Source organism: Pseudopipra pipra, chromosome 2 (genome assembly GCF_036250125.1).
Source record: "Pseudopipra pipra isolate bDixPip1 chromosome 2, bDixPip1.hap1, whole genome shotgun sequence".
NCBI classification, from domain to species: Eukaryota; Metazoa; Chordata; class Aves; order Passeriformes; family Pipridae; genus Pseudopipra; species Pseudopipra pipra.
Window position 1 is genome coordinate 62,753,175 of NC_087550.1, and position 16,339 is coordinate 62,769,513.

A 16,339-nucleotide genomic window follows, 5' to 3' on the forward strand; every position below is an offset into this window, starting at 1 on the left:
TCAATTTTGAAAGACTTATTAAACATATACAAAGGTAAATCATGCAAAAACTAGCAGAAAATTCAAATTCAAAGCATTTTCAGAGCACTGAACCTACTGAATCTACTTCTAGAGCAGACAGGCATTTTAAAAATGCTATCCTGACTTGAACATTATCGCCAGCTGCCTTCTAAGCAACTGTTTTGTTAAACAAGCTAGAAAAAAAGCTAACTCGTGCATCATATTTTTGCAGTAACCAAAATATACCAAAAATACCAAATTGCATTTTTGAAGTTTCTAGCCCTTACAGCTGCAGAAATAACATTGAGATTGGAAATATTATAAATACATTAAAATGAAAATATTATAAATACATTTATGGTAGCCTGAGACCAGAGACAGGCTAAAATATTTACCTCAACTGTGTTAATCTCCATGTATCCGAATAAGGGGCTCATGTTTTGTGGAATATGGCATTTTTCTTACATGTCAATAAATTCTTGCAACTACATGCTCGATGTTCTCTACCTTCTTTACTGAAGCTCTTATCTTCCAATAAAGAATCATAGCAAAGAGCATGTTGTAGCATCACATAAGAGAGCAGCAGAGAGCCAGAAGGAAAACCCATCTTGCAGTGAGAAGGAAAGAAACTAGAAACTTAAGCTAATAATGAGTGTATTCTGGAAAAGAAAGGCCCCTGTTCACAATCAGGCATGTTCTCTGCCTTCACACAAATGTACACAACAAGACAACAAGTCTGAGGCAGGTTTCTTAAAAACAGTTAGTAAAAGACTGAAATATTCAAAACCAATGAGAAATGCAGTAAGGTTTTCTCCATTAGCTGGATATGCTCAAACATGCTCTAAAAAATAAAATGACATTTCAGTGGCAGAATAAATATCCCTGGAGAACTTATGATGTATCATCATGGAATGTGATCCACTGTGTCAGATTTTATGGTGCTCTGAATCCTCAGTTTCATTTCAAATAATGACATATATTTTGGATGTAAGTTTCCAGTAAAAGCAAACATTTTTAAAAGAATACTTACTTATCATCCCTTTCTAGGCATTTTACCAGAATTGGTAAAATTCCAGATTTTATTAAGTCATCAATAGGTGGATTTCTGTCACTGGATAGGAGTTTTCTGTGAAATTAAGAGTAAAAGTAAAGTAGGTAACTTTCATAATTAAAAATGTGTAGAAATCATGTTTCTCTATCTATTTATTTTTACCTTGCAGCTTGGACAGCACTCAGTTGGATCACTGGGTTGTCACTTGTGGCGTTCTGAAAAAAAACCCAACAGTGAAAACTAAAATGCACAGAACACACATTTCTAGTTAAAAGAAAAAGTTAAATGTAACATACCTGCAGTATAGCTTCTAGTGTTACGTTTTGCTTGAAAAGAAAAAAATGTGTTTTAGTAATTTTACTGCTAAATATAGGCTTTTTAAACATTTAATACAATCAAATTCATTTTAACAGTGAATCTATTCATAAATTTGCTTTCAAATAACTGCAAGACAACAGAATACATTGTTTGGAGACATCACCAAAGTTTTAAAATAATTCCAGAATCAAGGAACTTACTGCTTTGAAGTCAGCATCAACATCAGAATCTTCTAAACTTTCTTCTTGAGGAACATTTCTTTTTTTCAAAAGATGTTCATCTCTTTTGTTCTGTAAAGGAACGACAGAAAATAAAGCCACTTCTAATGCTTATTAGTACAGGGTGGTGGTATATAATGGACCCTTTCAACATATAAGTATAGATAAAATTGCCTTTTTTTAATGGCATCTGTAACTGCAAATAGAATTTGCAGTATTTCAGCTGTAAGAATATGGCAGCTTGATAACCACAGACAGACGTATGACAATCCATGACATTTGAATTAATAAAAACTTATGGTTTAGGGATCAGTTTTTCTAACAGACATTTACAGTATTCATAGCTCTGCATGGCATTAACATTTAGACACACACAACAGAAATTCCTTTCCAGCGTAAGATTAGTTTTCAGCTAAACCTGCTTGAAAGCTCCCTGGATACATCTATTTGCATCTTGTGTGTAAAGTAGCATCCTCCATGTACACTGGCACTTGCAGTATTTCCCACTCACACAAAACACCCTCCAGTCTTAGCTACTTTAAGGAATTACAGAAGAAAAAAATTATCTTTTCAGTGATAAAGTACCCATTTAACATTTCTAATTTAACAAATTTGAAGACATAACCCCCTAATTTAAAAAGAAAGAAAACAAATCATCAATTGTTTACACTTTTTTACAAATTTAAAATGTATTAAAAGTATTATACCAAAAGTATGAAACCGTCTCTTCTAAATGTTGGACTTTTTCTTTTATTTGATACGTCCAGATGTACAAAGAGAGAAGGGGCAATGGAAGATGACGACACAGCAGGTATATCTGAACACCTTTTTCTGGTTAGTTTTGTTTTTTTAATAAGCGCATGAAGATTTCTTTTTTTAATGAAGCAAAATGTTAAAAAAGAATAACAACCAGCTATAAGAAAGAATATATACCCAGCTATAATAAGAAATCTATTATACTAGCAAGGAAAGGCAGGCTTTTCAGTCTCCAATTATCTGATAACCAAACTACTGACTGAAGAGATTTTATTATATCACACCTTGTAGTGTATAAAAAAAGCCTTTAAACAGAATGATGTGTTGAAGGCTCCCCAATATTTTATTTTATGTTAAAAAACCCCAACAGCCTCAGGTCTAAAATTTCTGAGACTTGCTTACTTTTTAAACATCTTAAAAAGAATTTAAAACAAATTCTCCAGTCTCAGTCTGAAAGGCTCTCAAGCAAAATTTTTTTTTCAGACAAGAGAATGCTAAAACAATAACCAAGCACCAGAATAACCCTTTAATGCAGAAGACAACATCCTGCAGAACTTAGTATTGTTCAATTTTTGTCAAGTCTAAGTACAGAAACTAGATCCTCAGAGTGCACAAAACTACCTAGACTGGCAGTGGCAGCCTCTCCAGAGCTGTACAGTAACAGCTGTACAAGGAACGCATCCATACAAAGAAGCACCGCAGGTATTTTATTGACAAGTGATTCTGGAGAGAAGGAAGATGGAAATGAGCAGGCAGTTGAATGCTGAGAAAGTAGTGTTACACAGACAAACTCCATCAGGCAGGTACAGATTGACAGATAGATTCAGTAAAGACCTATAACCTAATTTTCCCACACCAGGTACTTGGCACTGCCTTTTTAAGCAAAGAGCAAACATTGTTGAACCCTCACCAATCTGACTTTGCTCAAGTACAACTCCTTTTCCCACTTTTGTCTCAACCATAGCCTACACTTTGGCAACTGCATGGACTGGACCCAGTTTCCAGAGTCCCTCTCCACGATCACGTCAGCTTTTCTCCCTAATGCACAGCTACTATACACATCCACCTGCAGAGGAAGCGGTTCCTTCCTGCCTCACATGAATGGTTTCTCCTATGGAATCAGCTGTGCTGTTATGGTAAAACAAGCCAACACTGTGAGAAGGGATTGAAGTTGGAAGGAGGTCCTGATATCTTCAGTCATCTGTCCTCTTCCTACCCAGAGATAACATCATAGATCACGATGGTGAGCAAGCCCACACAGGCATGAATGTACAGGGAGACAGGTTTAGTTATGCAGGCAGCAGGCACAGGTCCAGCAGACATTCACTGTTTTCAGAAAAGGTGCAGCCTGAAGGAATTAGTGGTTTAGTGCAGAACTATTGCCACTGTTTGCTGGAGCAAGTTAAATGTTTCATATTAAATCATTTACTGGGAAGGGTAAAGTTTCCTTGACATTAGCAGCAGACTACTGGGGTACAAGGCAGGGGTTTTCCGGTTCTGTTCCTTCTAAAATATTTGGCTGGATTTTCTACATTTCATGTTCAAAAAATGCAGGGATGGAGTATTGCAGGGTTATTCTAAAATGTGTTTGGTTTAAGCATTGTTATCCATGTCTTTACTGAACACTTTCAGAGATGGTGATTTTGCCGCTTCCCTGGGCAGCCTGTTCCAATTCCTGAAATTCTTTCAGTGAAGAAATTTTTCCTAATATCCAATCTAAACTTCCACTGGTGCAACTTGAGGTCATTTCCTCTTGTCCTATTGCTCCTTACTTACTTTAGAGAAGAGATTAACCCCCATCTCACTACAACCTCCTTTCAGGTAGTTGTAAAGAGTGATAAGGTCCCACCTGAGCCTTCTTTTCTCCAGGCTAAACATCCCCAGCTCCCTCAAACCGCTCCTCATAAGACTTGTGCTCCAGACTCTTCCCCAGCTCCACTGCCCTTCTCTGGACATGCTCTGGCACACTTATGTCTTTCTTGTAGTGAGGTGCCCAGAACTGAACACAGTACTCAAGGTGCAGTCTCACCAGTGCTGAAGAACAGAATGCTTGGGGTTGGAAGGGACCTTTAAAGATCATCTAGTTCAACACCTTCCCCCCTCCAATACAACATAGAGAATACAGTTGGAATAAAGCAAGAATCCCACTGTGGGCAACTGAACAGCATCCTCACAGAACAGCAGGAATGAGCTGCTTGGTCTTCAGCAGCCAAACAGCTGGAAAATCACCTTCCACAAACATGAGGCAGTAAGTCTAGAGCACACCAGTGGCCAAAGCCCTGAATTATTCCATGCCATTTCACCCAAAGAACTTCAGAAAGACTACTTCATGTTTAGTCACAATGAGCACATTTCTCTACAAGTACTGTTAGCTGAAATAGTTTACTTGAGTAGTATTTAGAGGGGCATGCACAAACTCTCTCTGCCTGTGGCCACAGAACAGGTGATGAACACTTTCCTACCGTTCTTAAGACTCCCTAGAAATCTTTCAGGGACTTGGGCAAAGAAGAAAGGAGGACAAGTTGTAAATGAACACATAGGTACAGAGGAGCAGTAACAGAACAGTAAGTGGCTTGTCTCCTTCAAGCAATTGTCTGTGAGTACATCAATGCACCAGCCATCTCCAAACTGCACTCCTCACAAGAATGCTGTTCACCTGGAGGAGAGTCCCTGGAGTCCCCAGATGAACAGACACTTAAGGACTTTTCTCCTCATGGCAACAGCATGCAGAGAGGTGATATAAAATGGAGCTCCAACTAACTGTTCTGCAGCTTTCAGGAATAGAGATACCCCACTGGGAGGCCACCAATGGTGAAGACTGGAACAATGTTTCAAATTCTGGCCCATCAAACATATATAATCTAGGTTTAAATCCCACTATGGATCAAGGTTTCTTGACAAGAGCAAAACTGCATCAAATAAATTAGAAATCTTAGCATGGTAAGACTGAGTAAGAATGCAAAGCCTCTCATTCATAGCTGTATGCTAAATATGGCCATAATATATAAGCTGAGCTAACCCAGAACCTAGTTATCTCCCATTCCAGCAAGCCTTCTATGCCTGCATACACAACTAATTCCTTTGGCAACATGAGTATACCTAAGAGAATGCTTCCTAATGTTAATAGTAACCAAAACAAGTATGAATAAATGTATATATTCTAATGCCAAGATGCCCTCTTAAAGGGAGAGGTGAACTTCATAGGACATAACTGACCCCAGATTGTTGCTACAATTTCTGAGTGCAGGCAACATCTTCAGGCTGCCAGTTATATTGTGCGAAAGGCTCCAGAAAAAATTACCTCAGTCAAGGAAAGAGAGAGCAAGCAAGAATGTTACTGTAGCTACTCACTGTTTGAGGGTGGCTGGGTTGAAAAACAACTGTCAAGAACAAATATTGAGGAGCTTCCACAGCAGCCTGAAGCAGAGAGGCTTTTGAGATACACTCAACACTTATATTCTTATTAGCCCTTCTTATGAAGTCAAGGTGTTCATGGAACCTTCCAGTTCTAAAAAGCATCTTTAAGGCTATCTGAAACAGGTCTGTCCGTTTGCAAAAGTGTCCAATCCCCGGACAGCTAAACTCCTGCATACAGTAATTTGATAGACTAAATCACTCCCTTTCATAAGGTAAAAGAAGGTGATTCGCAGCTTGTCATGACCTTAAAATGCTTGCATTTTGTCATATTATGGCAAACTCAAAAAGTTTTTGCCTAAATCATAGCACCAGCCTCTTCTGCAGGCTCCTATGGTGAAAGTGAAGACAAATGAGCATAGCTGGATATGGCTGTCTTGTTCAAAGCCTGGTGAAACAGCCCTTTCAAAGGCAGAGGCATCAGACTGAAATCCCTGATGAAGGGTAAGACCTTGTCACCAAAAAAATTAAGCAAATTTCCTTCAAAAGGGAAGATCCTTAACACTGCCTGAAACATGTACAGTAAGTGTGAAAGTTAATAAACAGCAGCTGACTGCTGGTTATAAGCTGGTTATGCCAACAGTCTGGTAGAGATGCCACTACAGCAGCCTACAAAGGTTTCCGTACAAACAAAAGATATGGGGACATACATGCCAGTCAAAAATGCCAAATTCTTAGAAACAACAGTAATGATACGATGAGTGTACTTTCTGCTCACTTTAATGACAGATGCCCATCATTTGCTTCACTGACAGTGGGATGGTCAGACTGCACGAACACTAAATATGCCAGTCCTGCAGATCCTGGTATCCCTTTTGTTTATCTTCTTGGAAGATGGCCACAGGATTTAAAAAAAAAGTTTACCAATGCAAGCAAATTTCAGATGTTCAAAAACATGATTAATGGGAGAAGAAACTTGTGGTCAGAGTGTACGTCAAACAAGCTCTGTGCTGCATTGCACTTAGTGCTATGAGATATGGTCAAAAGGATACTCTAATGGAACTGTGGAAGGTGTCAAATATGAATTAACACACACTTTTCAGCATTTGACACATGGGAAAGCTCTATGAGAGTGTCAAGTCAGTTGGGAGGCTGCAAGACCAAAAGGGAAAAGAAATAAACAAGAAAATCTTTGCCTTCAGGTAACAAACAAAACACCATTACAAAATGCTTTTTCAGGTGAGAGAAAGCTTTAGGAACTCAGCAGCCAGTAGAAATTCTTTTGGCATGAAAGTTAAGATACTCAATTCTGAGGACAAAAACCAGAATTTCAAGAGCATCTCAACATTAGGAACTGGAGTTCCTTGTGCTAGCCAGCATTAGCTATACTCACAAATGACAATAAGTAGCTCTTTCCACTGCAATTACATCCAAAAAAAGACTAAGGGATCACACCAGTGATGGAGGATAGATTCAGGTTGTCTGGACATCCCCCTTAAGCTACCACTGTGACAGGCTGAGCTGAACTTCTAGGTTTCACTTAGACATAATCTCCAATTTTGGTTTTGGAGGGTGAGAGTACCTGCCACAGCCTATCATGAAGAAAAAGAAATGCCTACCACTCCAACCTCATCATGGTTAAAAGGATGCTCTGAAAACCTCTACTGAATATCCTCCTCTTAATGAAAGTTTTCATAGGTGGGTTATCTAGCCTGAGTGAATTTCTAGTAACACCTCTTGGATATGAATCTGGGGAAAGATTGAACTTATTTAATGGTTGGGAAAGGACCATCAGTTGGCTCTACTTACTGTCTCAGAACTCATTAACACTTGGAGAGACTAAAAAAAAAACCATAAAACTGTAAAAAGACTGAACAGGTCAATCTGATGATCTTACTATCTATGGATATTAAAATTATATCCTATTGCTTAATGAACTAGGTCACCTGCATCCAAAGGCAGTCAGATTCTGAGCCTCTTCTTCAGATAAAGTGCATAGCTACAGATATACAGTTAGAAGACAAAGGCGACTTTTCTACATTTGAGTTATGCTAACTCACCTTTGTGACCACAGAGAGCAATGACAACATTCTTGTTTGGGTATTGCACATCTGTCTCAGAAGAGGAGCAGGTTGACTAAAAAGAAGTACACACACAGGTGCACACCAGTGTGTGGCCCAAGAGCCCTAAGCACGGATTGAAAAGATTGAAGCCTCTTGAAGTTAGGGAAAACCAAGTTCTTATCAAAATGGATTCAAGCAAGCCTCCAAAGAATTTCTTCACAGCCCTTTTCAACTAAGCCTTTAGAAGAATATATAAGGAATGTAATTTTCCTCTTAGGGTATTTTTTTTTTAATGAATCAGTCAGGGCAGAGTAAATGCAAGTTCTTTTCCAAGAATTAGTGCTACTAACACCGGATAGGGAAGCTTCCAGAAGACCACACTAATAGTGTTTCAGTATCCTTGTGATTATAGCTCTTGTTTGAATTGGTAGACTAAAATATCTAATTTGCAATGAATGAAAAGCTACACATACACATTGAACTGGAAAAGATACGTAACTGATGCAAGTCTCACTATCCTGAAACTGAAAATGTGGACTTTTTTCTTTTGCATTCTCAGAGTACCTGAGGATCAAAAAAAGGTTTTTCCCACTCTAGTGCTCCCAGCAACATGAAGACATACTCCTTTCTTCAAGGTTTACTACTTTATTTAGGAACTATCATGGACATATGCAATCTTATTTAAGAACAATCAGAGAAGGAGCAAGTACAATACGCCAGGGAAAGAGGTAAAAACCCCACATATGCCCATACCTCCTTAATCCACCACTTGTTTAGCAAATAATTGCTTTGCCTCGCACCAAATTTAATTGGCAATTAGAGCTTCATGAGCTCATGTCCATGAGCTCTCAGAGGCAGCTGAGTTTGCCAAGAAAGCCAAAAATAAACCTTGTCAGAGATCGTGGAAGTTCTTAGGATTCCAGTTAGTTAGCATGACAGTATCCTGTGTTTCTGCTGAGGTTAGGAGTGCTAGGGCTTCCTTTGAAGGGTGGCATCTAAGTCAATGACCTGACTAAGGATTACCTGGCTTTAAGCACACAAATGGACCAAGTCAAACTTCATCCTCAGGGAGAGCCAAGTACTCAAAAACAAAGGATCTCTCATAGCAGTGGAATTACAGGCTTCATTTAGACACGGAACCTTAAGGTGAATCCTAACAGTTACTCATCCACCCTACTCCCCTTTAGACTGAAACTAATATTCTAAGCCAATTAATTTCAGGGTCCCTGTTGCTAACAGAGCAGCCTTCAGGTTTCTGTGATGATGAAACTAAGTGATAAACACTCTTTAGACTTCACCAAGACACTACACAGAGTTAAAATTCTAACTCCTGATACAGTTTCCATCACCAACATTGTCATCTTGTCTGTCAGGAAAGAAGAGATGGCCACTGTTTAAGCTCTTAGGCCCATTGCTGTACAAACAATATAGCCAGAGACAAAGACTATCTTTCTAGAAATGTAGTAGATCCATTCCCAAAATGCACAGAATGCAAGGGCAATATGGAAACAGTAAAAGGGCACCTGACCATCAGGAGTGTCATCTGTCAGGCTCATGATGCCAACCCATGCCTCAACCTGAAATCTGCCAGAGTACTGCTACCCTTTTATGTCAGATAGCTTTGTTAATTCAATTCCTAAACAAATAATAAGTAATTGGGAAAAGAAAATAGGAAAAAAAAAAGTAAAGTTTCCTCCTTAATAAGAGCTGTGGTGTGAAGACAGTGAATAGATAATATATTCTTGAAACACAGAATGGGTTGCAAATGGACTTTGATGTCTGTAATCCCAAGAGAATAAACACCTCACACTGATGCATTGTTTACTACTGTTCAAAGCTGTGATTTTTTTATTTATTCCATCTTACAAAACAGAGATGGTAAGCAACTTCATCAGATTCATTTGTTTAATATTTATATCCACATTGATTCAACAGAAACTTGTAGTGCTTCAATCGTACAGATCAAGAATATACTCAATTTGCCTGTTTCCTTCAAAGGCAGGTGTACATGCAGCATCTGGACAGCCGGGATAAAGAAAAGATATCCCTTTGTTTTGAAGAGGTACTGGTGGATTACTAAGGTCACACCAACATGTATGTCCTGAATTTGGCATACTCATGCTAGAGAAGCAGTATAAGCTGTAAAGATAAGACTGAAGCAATGAACTTAATAAAATATATCCCTTTACAGTTCAGTCTCAATTCTATATGAGAAGCAATGGCCTCTCACCTGCCACAGAGTTCCCACAGCAAACCAGTTGCCCACCAGCACCAGTTCAGTTGCTGTAAACCAACAACTTTGACACATGTTAAATTTCTTATTAAAGCAGATTTCTTCTGGTCTCTACAGTAGATGTTCAGCAAACACTCCAGAAGAACACCACTTCCTGCATTTAAAAGTGCTGCAGCTGCTGTTCACTCTTGATTTACAGTCTGACCTACATCCAGTGCTCAGGCTTCTCCTCTAAATGTGTAACTGATCTTTGTACGTGCAGTTTTCAGTGAGAAGTCACTAGCAGCTCATAGGCTTCCTCCTCCTCATTTTCACTTGCATATTATGGGAACATGGAGGATTCCTTCCACACAGAACAATCCTTTGCCTTAAGTGTACGACTCGCTCCCACCATGCGTCTGTAATAAAATGGCCTGAAATTGTGACCTGTTACAAAAACCAATTATGAGAATTAAATTAAAATTCTCACTTTGCACTGCAAAGCTCTCTCCAAAGTACAATCCAAAGATTGTACAGGAATGCTCTCATTGCATCTCAATTTAACAAGATGTATGAGGATATGCTGCATTAGCAAAGCCCTCTGTTACAGCATTGTTTTGCTAACAGGCATAGGCTGCCCAAGTGCTATGAGTGACTCTTCCCAGTATAGATTTCACAGTTATACAGCAAGTTTAACACTAGTTCTGAACAGAGAGGGCCTTTAACATGTCAGTATAAACTGCCAGTACTGACAATTTCCCAGTTATCTGGGTCAAATTAGATTTCTTTGACTAATTCCTATAGTCTCAGGATGAATCTTATAAATAGTAATTTTTTTCTATTGTAATAAGATACAGAAGTTTTTCTATAAGACCTGAAAAACAAAAAGAAAGGATCCCAGGAAAATACTAGCACAAGATTTTTTGATAGCTCCTACACAATTAGGCGATAAGTGCAGACAAAACTTCTCAAAAACAAGTCAAGCTGATTTCTATCAACATAACTTCTATTTACAACCCCCCACTTTGATTTTAGCAATGATTTTGTCTTCTCTCTCAGTTTGCAAATAATGAAAATAAAAGTTATGGAATTGGGTGGGTGTGCACTCCTAACAAGCATCATTCAAACTGTCAACTATTCAACTGGCAAACTGGAGATATGTATCAAGTGGGAGACCAAATGGAGTTTGGGCTTTATTTAGACTATTCAAACCACACACTTCCATTAAGTCATCACTGAAAATATTAGAAAACATGGGTGATACCAAGCTGGAGAGGCTCTGAAGCACACTGGGGAACAGAATAGGAAAGTCTGAAAAAAGCAGATCCAATTCAGAAGACAAGAATCAATCACGTAAACAAAAATTAAATCTGTATTTTTTTAACTATGCAAACAGAACAAACAACTACGTTTGCTTTGTGGTACTCTAAGAAGTGTACAAAAGATATAACAGATCACAGACTGTGTGCCTGTCAACAACATACTCAATAAAAAGAGGAATACTGTATTAAGAATTGTTTTTCGCTATTCCATTTAAACCTCAGGTGCAGCCTGCATGCTTTCAGACTTCCACCCTTCCAGAAAAACACAGACAATTTGGATCTGAGAAGCAGCAACAAATCAAATCTAGGAAACAGATGAAGAAAAGGATGAAGAACTGAAGTTGACTAACAGAATAAAGCTAGAGGGGCCAGTATCAGTCCTCAAATACTCTGATGGTACCCAAAGGCAGATAGAAGTTTACCCTTCTTTTAGCTTGTGAAAAGGTCCTTCAGCAGCAAACCATGAAGGTGTCTAGAAAGGCTGTTGGAAGAGTTATGAATGAAGAGGGTGTAACAAATGCTCTATTTAGGCAGAGCAGTAAACTAGATCAGTTCTCATACACATGATCTTCCCACCTATGCTGGCATTTACCCAATATGCCCAAAATCTGACTCCAAAATTAACTCCTCTACAGCATGGAAGCAGTAATTTCCAGAAAACAAAATAAAAGATAAATCTCACTTTCTAAATGCTAAAACTCTCCCTTTTCCTATTTGGAGATTTTAAACATTTGAACAGCTGACAGCTCCACTCTAATAATATGAGAACTGGTACAGAAACAGAATATGGATTGTTTCCAAGCGACACACTGGAGTAAAGCAGTACTGTTCTGCTGTACTGAGCTTCACAAATTGGAGAAGAAAACTAAATTAGAATCTGCAGTTAGTAATCAAAAAATTTACAACTTTTCTATATAAGTTTGGCACTATAAAGCAAAGCTTATGGCAAAATATTTACCTAAGACACCAGAGTACTATTAGCAAAGTAATACAGTTGATAAAACAAAAGCAGACTCACCTTTCGCAATTCAATTGTAACTTCGTTTCTGTGTCTTCTCATAGTCTGTAAATAAAAAAACAATTTGTATGTCAAGAAAGTAGTATTCTGTTTTGGAATCAGCTGTTTCTAGGTCAAAAGTGCAGTTATTCATCAAAAGACATGGAAAACTGTGCATAATTTATAAGTCACTCTTTCCTAGGAAGATGCTGAAGTTGTTTTTTGTGACGTTTCGCTTGGGTTGGGGATTTTTTGTTGTTTCTTTGGGTTTTTTGTTAAGATTATTCACTTCACAAAAAGCTGGGTCCTAAACCACAATAAGTATCCCTAAGGCAGAAAATATTGACTTCCCCACAGAGTTTCACTGGAATGACTCTCCAGATGTTTATACGTGCAGACCAAAAGCAGCAGTAAATCCAGGTTAGACACAGGATCACAACCTAAACACATAACCTATGCCAGTATCTGGCCAAAATCAACCATGAGTGACAGAAGTTGACTGAGCTCAATGCAAACAAGACAGATCAGGCTTGTGGTAAAAGGAAATAAAGTAGTATAGTGGTACTAAGTCTACTTAGGATCTATAGCCTAAACACTGTAAAGGAAAACAAGCTTGTAAACACCTCAGCTCCTTAAAGATACTGGGCACTCGAACGCATTCCTGACAATGCTGCTACAGCTCTTAGCTAAGAAAGATCAAAAAGATTGAAAAAGAATTTTAGCGTACTGAAGGCAATCTCCCTGGGCTCATTTAACAATCAGCGGAAAAGACATATACCATCAGAATGCAATTCAGAGAAAATCAGGGTTAGATGACCACTGGCAGCCCAGAAAGATCATCCACACTAGCTAAAATTAGCCTTTTAAAACACTTTCCACGTCCTATCCCTGCTACTGACCTCCACTGTCGCTATCATGTTCCTTTTAGGTTAGGGCAAATAACTCCCTGAGCAAAAAAGTACCAGTGAAGACAAACAGTAAAGACCAGCACTCCCATCAGCCACCTAAGGAAATACCAAACATGCTAAAGCTCAAACACAGGTAAAAGAAATGAGCAGACTTCACACCTTGAACCTACAAAGGACATAGCTGCAGTACTTAAAGCATTATCTTAGTTTCACTGTTCTCAAGCAGTTTGCATAGCAGTACTCATTTAATGAAATTATAGAATGGTTTGGGTTGGAAGGGACCTTAAAGATCATCCAGTTCCAACCCCCCTGCCATCAGCAGGGATGCCACTCACTTGATCGGGTTGCTCAGAGCCCCATCCAACCTAGCCTTGAACGCTTCCAGGGATGGGGCATCCACAACCTCTCCAAGCAACCTGTTCCAGTGTCTCACCACCCTCTAAGTAAAGAATTTCTTTCTAACATCTAATTTAAACCTACCCTCTTTTAGTTTAAAACCATTGCCCCTTGTCCTGTCACTATCTGCCCGTAGGAAAAGTCCCTCTCCCTCCTTTTTATAAGCCCCCTTAAGGTACTGGAAGGCTCCAACAAGGTCTCCTTCTCCGTGCCGAATTTCATTATCTTGGCTTGACTTGAGAGGAAGGCTTGTCTTCTGCTTGATTAACCAGTTCACTCATGTAAACACAGACACAATTCTCCTTTTACATCTACAAGCATGAACTATACTGCTTACTACAAAGTCCTCATTACAGTAAGAGGACACTAGCATTACAGCATCTACCAGAACTACACTTATTTCCCCCCCTCATTATTTTGGTAAACCATTTGATACTTGTGACCATCTGAGCCTGCTGCAAAAACTCAGCATGATAAGGACTGGATAGCTGGGGAATCGAAGGGATTGGGTAGGTAGGTCATGAACAAATTAAGAACCCAAAAAGTCATCAGATACAACTAGGAAAACCAGTCATTCAAGTTTGTTGTTCCATTAGAATTTAATATTTGAATAATCATAATAACTGTGTCAAATTTAAGGGTACTATACAGCCTAAAGTTTTTCAACACTTCTGCCCCATGACAGCAGCCTTCCAGTACCTAAAGGGAGCTACAAGACAGCTAGAGAGGGACTTTTTACCACAGCATGGAGCGATAGGACAAGGGCGGATGGCTTTAAACTGAAAGAGGGCAGGTTTAGATTACATACTAGGAGAAATTCTTTACTGTGAGGGTGGTGAGGCACTGGAACAGGCTTGCCAGAAAAGCTGTGGATGTTCCAGCCCTGTGTTTAAGGCCACGTTGGATGGGGCTTTGAGCAACCTGGTCTCATGGAAGGTGGCAGAGGGGTTGGAACTAGATGGTCTTTAAGGTCCCTTCCAACCCAAACCATTCTATGATTCCATGACTCTGCACTTCAACGAAAAAAATGTAGTTAGACAAGGCTGTAATATCTCCTTTTCTTGATCATTCTGTGTTCTAGACACCAAGGTTCTTTATCGAACTTTTCACTAGCAACACTGCCACACCTCCCCCAAAAATCTAATCTTTTATTCCTACTTAACTTTTAAGGAGTACCCCATCACATGCCAAATCAGTCAACTTGAGTGTCCATTAGAATTTTTCTGCCCAAAATCCAATATTTTATGTGCCAAATCTGAACTCTCAGTGATTTAACTGATGAAAGGCACAATCTACTTTTAGATTTGCTCCCTAATTACAATTTACTCATTTATCTATGTGAAAATACTCCAGAATACTTATATTGAGCAAAAATATAAATCAGACCAAACCTGGAGTTCTTTAGGGGACAACCATAACATTTACCACCTACAACTCTTCTGGAAGCAAGACAGATTTCAGAAACGCTATATGCTGCGCTTAACAGCTCAGCAGCTTAATATTTTTGGTTTAGGAAAAAATCCAAACACAGTGCAGTCCCAGGCATTACTACTCATTTCATCAGTTTCCTCTAAAACCTTCCCTAATGATGCTTTGACTAAATACAGTTACTCAGAATCATCCATCCATAAAGGCTCTACTGGGAAGACTTTAAGCTTCTTTCCAAAGGCAGATAAGTCACTCAGATTTTTCCATTAGGGTATTATCTTTTTTTCATACCTCCATTACTTCAGCCCCACTGATCCTACCCTATAACAATTCTGTCTCAATACCTTTTTACAAGTTTTTATCAAGCTGATCTTCAAAGTATTTGACTACTCCATTATGGTTTTTACATTTAATGTGCAAGAATCTCCTATCACTTCCTCAGCTAGAGAGCTACTACTCTTTAGAAAGATTCTTCAAAAAAGCTTATCACCTCTGTAGGCATTTTGCTGACCAGTACTATACATTTTCTGTGCTTTTGTACTCTTAAGGCAATCTCCATACTACCTAGGTTTTATCCTTTTAGCTGTTCTTTTGTATTTCCTTTTAAACTTACTGTGTTTTCTCTTTTAAAGAAGCTCTGGTACATTTTCTTTTTACCTTCCTCCTTTCAAAGGCAGAATAAGCAGTACTCACCAGTAAGTCCAGAGTTGCCTCTCCATTCAAAGAGCAAGTAGGTTGATAACTGGGATATCACTGAGCCTTAACTCCACAGAACTGATGAGTGTTATCTGTCCCCCACTAAACCAAGACTCCCAGTCTTACAGAGGCTCCAGCTGGCACATATCCTTAAAAAAATCAGTTTGTCAGGGTCACCAGGATCGTCCAAGAATCAGCGATACAATGCTAGGGCTAGAGTCTTCCTACATATATATGGAACTGAAGTTCCCTGAAAGCCTTGGGTGCATTCTGGCAGTTAAACTTGGTTGCCATGGCTGGATCACGATCATTGCTCTCCGCTAGATGTACACTGACACTACTTCTAATCCGACACTTCGTGTCCCTGAGGTATGAGATGACCATTGTGTATCAATGTATTTAAGACCATGGACTCCATTCGTACTTGTCAATTGTGGCAGTTGTAGACTGTACATGAAAACCACATGTATGCACTTGACATTGGCCTGACTTAGTTTTATTCATACTACTTAATGGGTATTTGTTCAGACTGTCTCCCATCTTGATTTTCTCCTTTTTATCCACAGGAACTGATACACCAGTGATTCAGGACTCTGAATGCCCACAATTTAGCCATCCTT

General features: G+C 38.9%; 1 protein-coding gene across 2 annotated transcripts in view; it reads right to left on the reverse strand.

The window, feature by feature from the left end:
* Nucleotides 1-16,339, reverse strand: part of KPNA3 (karyopherin subunit alpha 3) — a 50,943-nt gene that overhangs the window by 18,594 nt on the left and 16,010 nt on the right. For both annotated transcript variants that reach the window (XM_064647297.1, XM_064647298.1), the window contains exons 2-6: nt 12,313-12,357; nt 1,570-1,659; nt 1,348-1,377; nt 1,214-1,266; nt 1,031-1,126 (exon numbers count right to left, since the gene is read on the reverse strand). In XM_064647297.1, coding sequence (XP_064503367.1) covers nt 1,031-1,126; nt 1,214-1,266; nt 1,348-1,377; nt 1,570-1,659; nt 12,313-12,357 — 314 coding nt within the window. The remainder of the gene's footprint in view (nt 1-1,030; nt 1,127-1,213; nt 1,267-1,347; nt 1,378-1,569; nt 1,660-12,312; nt 12,358-16,339) is intronic.